This window comes from Eurypyga helias, unplaced genomic scaffold (genome assembly GCF_000690775.1).
Source record: "Eurypyga helias isolate BGI_N326 unplaced genomic scaffold, ASM69077v1 scaffold27924, whole genome shotgun sequence".
Lineage (NCBI taxonomy): Eukaryota > Metazoa > Chordata > Aves > Eurypygiformes > Eurypygidae > Eurypyga > Eurypyga helias.
The window spans coordinates 1-8218 of NW_010244760.1; the positions used below are offsets into that span (position 1 = coordinate 1).

At 54.4% G+C, this 8218-nt stretch overlaps 1 protein-coding gene across 1 annotated transcript; it reads left to right on the forward strand.

Annotated features, from left to right (window-relative positions):
• Positions 1-49: 49 nt before the first annotated feature.
• Positions 50-6561, forward strand: LOC104508297 (ubiquitin-associated protein 1-like; the record flags this gene model as incomplete). The annotated part of the gene is made up of 4 exons (XM_010149865.1): positions 50-140; positions 1591-1812; positions 5358-5459; positions 6427-6561. Coding segments are annotated over 4 exons (550 nt in total), but the record flags the coding sequence as incomplete, so codon positions are not given.
• Between the last annotated feature and the right edge of the window lie 1657 nt (positions 6562-8218).

Here is an 8218-nt window from a genome sequence, read left to right on the forward strand (position 1 = left end):
GCGGAGGGGTCCCAGTGCCACGGCCGCTCCCCCAGCACCCCGGCCCCAGCCGCAGCATCAAGTACGAGCCAGCCCCGGACGTGCCAGCGCCTCCGACCGCGCCGATGCCGCCGATCAAACGGCACAAGCCCACGGTGCCGGTGAGGTGTTTTCTTCTGGCAGCTCTTTGCTTGTTGCTGAGACAGGAGGGAGGTGGAGGGCGTCAAATCGGTCCCGTTTGCTGGGGTCTGGCCAGCAAAATGGAGCCGAAATGGGGCTTTGGGAACACTAAACCCATCAGAAACTGCTGACAAGTTTTCCTAAGAAGTGAAGGAAGGGGGTTTAAAAGGTTTAAAGGCAAGCTTTCTGTGAGGATGTTTACTTGCTCTGTCCTAACCATCTCTGTTTCCTGACAAGCCAGGCTTCTTATTTGATTTTCAATTGAAACACTTAAAAACCCAAGTGAAATAAGGGGGTTTTTCCCTCTCTTTCCTCTCCATTTCCCCCCTCTAACAGATACAAACAGGGTTTATGGGGAAATGCCTCTTAGAGCCATCACAGCTGCTCCCCCTGGCAGCCTCAGGAGAGAAGCCGGGTCTTGAACGGAGACAAAACGGGGCTGTTTCTGTGTCCCCTCTGCCCTAGGTCTCCCTCACTGCCTGTCCCCATGCTCGCTGCCCTCCTCTACCCTGTTTTATAGCTGGAAAAGGCCACTTGACCTGACCCCTCTTTCAATATTGGCGTTCTCCTCTGTGGCAATGGCTGGCTGTCTTTTCTTCAAAGTAGGAAACTTTAGATTTCATAGTCCTACTCGAAACATAAATGGTTTAATGATAGAGACAGTGATGTGAAGTGAGGGAGGAAATGTTGCTTTCCATCACCTTAAATCTGAGTTGTGCCCTGTTTTTTAAGAAATCACATCTCATCCAGCCGCTTGAGAGCTTTAGGAGGTGAATTACTGAAAACCCGCAGTCCAAACCATCGGACGCACGAAAGGCCAGGTTATTTATATGTGGTTGCATTAGACACAGCGTAATTAAGGAAAGATTAAATGCCTGTGTGTGTTTATACCCTAAACAGCTGTTGCAACTAATTACTAACCCATCACCCACCCTGCTCCGCTGCTGTTACAGGTGGATCCCGCCTCGTGCTCGGGCGATGACCCTGTGTGCAGGGTCATTTCTGGAGGTGGCTTTGTAACAGAAACCTAAATACACCTGATAGACACCATGGGCCCAAACGGGGCGCTGGGGTTGCACCCTCCTCCCCGAGCTGCTGTGTCACCTCTCTGCAGACAGCGCTGCCGCTTGCTTGGCTGGTCAAGGACGAGCGTGGCATTTCTTGCTGGAGAGATGAGCAGGATTCCCGGGGAAAGGAAGCTGCTTTTGCTCACTTTGCCTCATGAACCCTCCTGAGTGCTCTTTGATCTGTAGCCACAGCTGAGCCTGGATTTAATTAAGTCCGATCTCCTTTAATGCCCAAGGGGGTTTGTTCCTTGTATGGGAATTTTCCTTTTCTGGGGAGAGCAAGGTAGCGGTCGGCATTTGAAAGCTCATTTAATGTTGTTCCATGAGCTGGAGCAAGAAAACCATCTGCTTTTTTCTCTTGCAGTCCCTCAGCCCCTATGCCTGCCTTCCCCCTGCCTCCACGCCTGACTCCACACCTGCTCGACCTCTCAGTTCCCACAGATCCCAGCCGGATTCGGCAGCCGACCTGCTCTCGGCGCTGAGCCAAGAGGAGCGAGACCTCATCGAGCCCGTTATAGCCCTGGGCTACCCCACCCGCAAAGCCATCCTCACCCTCCAGAAGACCGGGAAGCAAAGCTTAAGTCAGGTTGGTGGAGCTGGCACGGTAAAGATTTGGTGAAGAAAAATGTGATTTTCTTGGAGAAGGGGATGGCTGTCTGGCTTGGGATGTGGAATTCTGATGGCCATGGGTTTCCCACTTGGGTGTCAGAGCTCAGTTGACAGGGTTTTCCGTGAGATCACGTCTGCTCTTTTGCTGTAACAACACAGCAATGGGTTGCCCTCCGCTTGTCACCGAGCAATAAGAGCAGGGTAATGTTATCCGTGCGATCTGTTGAATGGCGTGGGGTGCCCTTTTGAAGTGGAAGTTTTGCCCCCGTATATGGAAACCTTCTGCACATCATTTTTTTCCTGGCTGTTAGATTCTTATGTTGATTGCCGTGGCTCATCCTGCCAGAGTGGGACTGTCGGTATAGCGCAGAGATTTGTCTGGGCTCTCTCCAAAACTCAAGCTTCCCGCATTGGAGCAACCAGGGACTCCATGAAAGCATTGTGGCTGGGTCCCAGAGCTCTTTTCCTGAGGAACCCTCTACAATAATCTGGGATTTATTGAAAATAATTAACATAGAACCTCTTCCTACCCCTGTAGGAAGCCCACTGTGCTGCATCCCAGTTCCCGAGGTCTCAGATGAAGCCCCTGTGGTCCAGGTGGGATTGGAGCGTGATGCTCTTGAAGGATGATGCTAGCTCTGACCCTCCAGCTTGGGGCTGGACCTGTGGAGGATTTAATAGGGCTAAATTATCCAAGTAGCTCTTGCAGAGAAGGGGGCTTGATGGCAGCTTAGCAAGAGGGATGTCCACCGGGCTGTCGTGCCAGGGAGCAGGAGCAGACCCCGAGCAGAGGTGGGAGCAGGCACGGCACCGAGCAGCCACTGTCAGTGCCGGTCTCCTTCCCGTGCTCCTGGGGAGCTGCCTGTGCTGCGTGGGCCTGCTCTTACCCGCCTGGTCGGCACATGAAGCTGCTCCGCGGCTGAGTCATCCCGCAGCTTCTGGCTCTCTCCTGAGTCAGCCCCGGCTGGACCAGCCTCCCCGGAACCTCACTGGTGTTCCAGGCGAGCATCGCTGCAAGCCGAGGTGGGGAGGGAAGCTTTATTTCTTCAATTCCTAAAGGTTTCATCTAGGCAGAGGGAGATGGGCAGAGCCCAGCCCACGTTCAAGCCATGCAAGGGCATCTTGGCTTCAGTATGAAGCAGTACATCTTATTAAGGGTGGAAATGGGTACAGGCTGTGCCCATCTCTAACAACTCTGGGACTCCTGTTCCCTTGGAGGAGAGATAAATGCACCAAAATAACAGGTCTGCCATATGTCCTGTGCCTTTTTCACCAGCAGTTCCCCTCGTTCCTGTTTATGCCCAGTACAGCCAAGATAAAAGGCAAAGCCTAGCCCTTTGTGCATCTCTTACAAGCACAAACCCACCAAATTAGGCTAAACCTTCCTGGAAAATACGTTTCAACTCCAGTTAAAAACAAGAGCCGTGGGCGCTTGTTCACTGCTTGCCGGTGTCAGGCGGGGTTTCAGCATGTGACGATGACAGCTTCAGCTCTGAAGATTGACTGTAGTACCAGATGGTGGCCAAAAATTGCTCCATTCCTTCGCAGCATCGAGTCGAACTGGCAGAGCCCACCCTGGTGGAGAAGGCCTTAAGGAGGTGGGGCCTTCTTAATTTTGCTGGAAAAGCCTCTCTCAAAGGCTCAAGCAGGGCTTAGTTGGCCCAGCGCAGCAGAGGTTCATCACCTGGGATGTCGTGGCCGAGGGCTGAGCCAAAAAAGCATCGTTGCGTTGTGGTCAGCGGTCGTTGATCGATCAAAAATGCATCGTCGATCCATGGCGCTCTGGGTGTACGTGTGAGCTGAGACGTGACGGACGGCGTTTGCCACGGGACGCAGCCCGCTGCGCCGGCGGCCTCCTGGCCACGCACAGACGGGGAGCCTCTTCCTACGGGCTGTTGGACTCGAGCGAAGTCAATAATACAGCAAAATATACGCTGAGCTGTGCTTCCATAATGTGCTCCTGACCCTTTTCTCCTCCAAAAGAACGTTGTCTTACCCCAAGCGACGATCTTCAGCGCTTCCTACAGGCCTTGTCCCCACCGGTGGTGAGGTGGGCCCGGGAGCCTCTCCAATGCTTGTTGCCTTCTCAGTGGCGACGCTTGCGGCAGGGAGTTGAGCGGGGGGGTCTGCTGCGGTGCTGGCTGGGGTCTCCCTGTCGTCCGGAGACCCTCTGTCCCTGGAGGCTCCGCGCTTGAGGGCTTTAGCAAGTCATAGTATTTAAAAACCTGGTTTTGTTTAGTCTTCAGGGTGTATATATATATATATATATTTTTAGTGATTGCCTTCTCAGTGGCGACGCTTGCGGCAGGGAGTTGAGCGGGGGGGTCTGCTGCGGTGCTGGCTGGGGTCTCCCTGTCGTCCGGAGACCCTCTGTCCCTGGAGGCTCCGCGCTTGAGGGCTTTAGCAAGTCATAGTATTTAAAAACCTGGTTTTGTTTAGTCTTCAGGGTGTATATATATATATATATATTTTTAGTGATAAAAATCATTGAGTTGACAAGAGCCCCGATTTCATTCTGGGCTGGACCAGCACGCCGGGCTGCCGGGGCTGTGCCCACGGCTCTCCTGCTGCGACAGGGCAGGAAAATACGGCAGTGCCCCGGGGGGTTTAGTCAGTAAGGTAACGAGGGACATAAAACCAGGTTACGGATGCCAGTGACCAAGCACTGTCTAATCTTTGAGCTGCTCCTTAAGGCTGGCGTTTCTTGAAGTTCCTACTCTGCTTTTTAGCCAAACCAGATCAGCTCAACGTTTGAGGGGCTTTTTTGGCTTTTTCATATATGTTTTATGGTCTTTTACTTGAATCCTTTGCTACGGCGCTGCCGGGGAGGGTGGAGGTCTGCACGCTGGTGGATCTGGGGAGGTAGGAATCAGCTTCTCCTTGGATGAAGACGGTACGGCTTCGGGGAGACCCGTGGGATGATTTTATTCCCCCTGCTATTGTATAGCTCATTTGTTACTGTCTGTCCCATATGTTTTTGGACAGTGAATGATTCTCGTATTTAAAAGATACCGCTGGGAATAGTGCTGTCAGCACTCCAACAGCAATGAGGAAAGCCAAAAATAACTGTTTACTCTCAGTAATGACAGCACACAGGTCTCCCCTGGGGTGGGTTTTGTGCTTGGACCCTGGAGAAGGACCCACAGGCACCCGAACCCTGGCACATCAGAGGGATGCGGGGTCGACCGAGGGCGGCTGTCTCACCGGGACGGGCTCCGCTTCGCCCCCCCACCGGGAGGTCATCGCTTTGCATCTCGGATGGTTCAGTCGCTTGGTTTGCTCCTCGTCCTCCCTCTGCCTTGTTCCTGTTCCCACCCTGGGAGGGTGTTGAGAGCCAAGACGTCTTCTTGCAGTGGGAGTCCTGCTGGTGGACAGACCGCCCTGGCCGAGCATCGGACGGGAGCTGCAGGACAGTTGTGCTCCCCACGGGCCTGTCCCTGGAAGGTGGCAGGGTGAGCTCCTGCATGCACTTAGACACCATGTCTGCGAGGTTGGATTAACCCTGGTTGTCTTCTTCTGCAGTTCCTGAGCTACCTGGCTGCCTGTGACCGGCTGCTGAAGCAGGGCTACGAGGAAGGGCAGGTGGAGGAGGCCATGGAAATGTTCCAGTACTCGGAGAAAAAGGTCAGAGCGAGGCGGCACAGTCTGGCCCTTTGTGCCTTGTCTTCCAGGCTCGCTTCTCCAGCGGGCTGTACGCTCCCCTCCTCCCCTGCTGCCCCTTGCGCAGCCCCCCGGGGGGGTCAGACCCACTGCCCTGCAAGCAGTGAGCCCACACTCACGGCAGACCCCCGGGTGACCCCCAGGAATGACACCCACCCATCGCTCTTCTCCATCCATCCTCCCACTGTGCAAGCCTGATGCTCGCTCAGCCCCTGCAAGGGGAATCCCAAATCCACCAGCAGCCTCGTCACTGCCTCCCTCCTGGTCCCCCTTTCGCATTCGCTCCCGCAGCGTGGAAGAACCATGGTGGCACGCTGGGTGCTGGTCTCCATCACCAGTTTCCTCCTGGGAGTACTGAAGAGCTGGGGTGGGAGAAAAGCTGCCTGTGACTCGGGCTGGCGATGTTTGACGTGATGCCAACGGCATGTGTTCTGCCGGCTGGCCGCTCGTTAGGGCTGGGGCAGCGGGAGGGTGCCCGGATCCCGGTGTCGGGCAGGGGGTTATTTACTGAGGGTGCAGCTCTGGGAGATGTCACGGTGCTGGGGCCCAGCCTGAGCAAGGGGGGAAGCAGGACAAATGAATTCCAGCTTGCACTCGCTGCCGTTCCCCGGTCTCTTTAATAACACAGGCAAATACTTGCGTGGAAATCAGACTAAACTTTGTAAGGAATAAGTGAAGCTAGAGGCTGACTTTATTACGTATTCCTTATTTAAAAAGCTGATGTAACAGCACACTTTTACACACTGGCAATGGTATGTGTGCCCTCTCTGCAGCTGGCAGCAGCACCGAAGTGTCCTTCAGCAGTAATACAACCTGGCCCGGTCATCTGGCTGCGGCCTTGTCACCCAGCGCCGGTTCTGCTGCGACTGTGTGACAAACCCACCCTTAAAACCCCACGGTCACCACTCCTTTTTCGTCCTTCCTCCTCCAGGCAGCTGAATTCCTGCACCTGCTAGCTCAGTTTAACGATATGGGCTTCCAGCAAAATGAAATCAAGGAAGTCCTCTTGCTTTGCGGGAATCAGAGGGAGAAGGCGCTGGAAGAGCTCGTGATGAAAACCCACTGACCAGCCCCCTGGACCCCCGTCACGGTTTCCTCTCTCCAGACCGGACACCGAGGGACTCGGGTGGGTCGGCACATGCTTACCCTTCCGCTGCTCCCTCCCCACCCTGAGCAGCGTGGCTCGCCGGGCACCGACCTCCGGAGCACCGGCTGGCTGTCTCCTTGTTGGACATCCAGCGTCAGCCTGTTTGTCACCACGCTAAGGCAAAGGCTTGCCAGCAGGAGCCTTTATCTGCCCACCCACACACCCTCGAGCATCTCCGCTGCACCGATCCGACGTGATCAGGTCCAAACCGCCTTCGGCTTCCAGTTTGCAAAGCCCAAACCACAGTTTTCTCCCTCCGCCTGGGGTGAGGGGTGTCGTGTTTTCGACTGTGGATTCCTGAAAGATTATATAAATCAAGGGAAGAGGTTGTTTTCGTAAAAACTGATGGCTCCTGCAGAAGTGTTTGTCGGTCCTTGCTTGGGAAGAGTCTCGGCTGACTCGGTCGTGGGTGAAAACTTAAATGAAATCCAGTCTGATCACATTAGCTTCTCCTTTTAAACCAGGAACTTGACCAAAAGACACAATTCAGCGAGGGTAAGGAAAGAAAACAGGCTGCCCTTGCTCTGGAAACACATGTCATTTATCCAGTGCAATTAAAAATGGCTCAGGGAATTTTATGACATCAGAAGAGATGGGGAACAGCTCGGCTGCGCTCGCGCTCTACCCAAATCAGGAAAATTCAGGGGATGCTTCCCTAAACCATGGAGATGGTGGCTCCAAGTGAAGTTAAGCACAAAATGTCAGGGAAATCTGGATGCCGCGGGGGAATTCTTGTACGTAGTGAAGGACAGATTCAGATCACCTCACGGGGTGTGTCTCCTGGCCTGGCAGTGGCAAGGGGGATGTGTTGTCACGTAGGAGTTTGTTCTTCCCCCGTGAATCAGATGCAGCCGTCATTTCTTTGAGTAACGATGCTTGGAGGGGTTCTTCTGGAATGCACTCCCATCTTTTCCTGTGCAAATGCCAACTGGCACAACCTAGCAGAGAAAATCCTTAATTAGCCGTGTTAGGATCATTTTTCCATTGAGTCCTTCCAAACGATCGCCCAGCCCGACGTGCTGCCGTCGGGCGAAAACACCGTGTCCCTTCTCCCTCTAGCTGGGTGCCACCGGTGGGAGGGCACAGCCCTCCATCCTTCCGCAGATGCAACAGGGAAACGTGGCATCCAGGTTTTGGGGGACCTGACCCATCCGTACCCAGGATGCTTTGTACCTTCTCCTCTTCGGTGGCGTTGAAAAGGAAACCGGGACACCTTGTATGGCCAAGGGAGATACTCGCAGGGAGCCCACGGGCTCTTCTTGCAGCTCCCAGCCCTGTTTTCCCTCCAGCTTTCCCTTAGTTACACAAAGTTTTATTTTTGATACGGCCCTTATAAGGCAAGTCCGCTCTGCAGACGGCTTGTCGTTAGGTTCGTCCCTGCCAAGGTGACGTCACCTTAAAAGCGACACTTGCAAAAGGTTAAGCCGCGATTGGAACGATCGCTTTGCTTCCCACTGCGATCTCTGGTGGGGGTGAACGCCGTGACGGCTGAAAGGGGAGGATAACGGCGCCGCGCTGGTGCCGGTCACGTCGAGGGCCAAACTCTGCTGGAGCGACGGGCGTTCGCGTCGCGCCC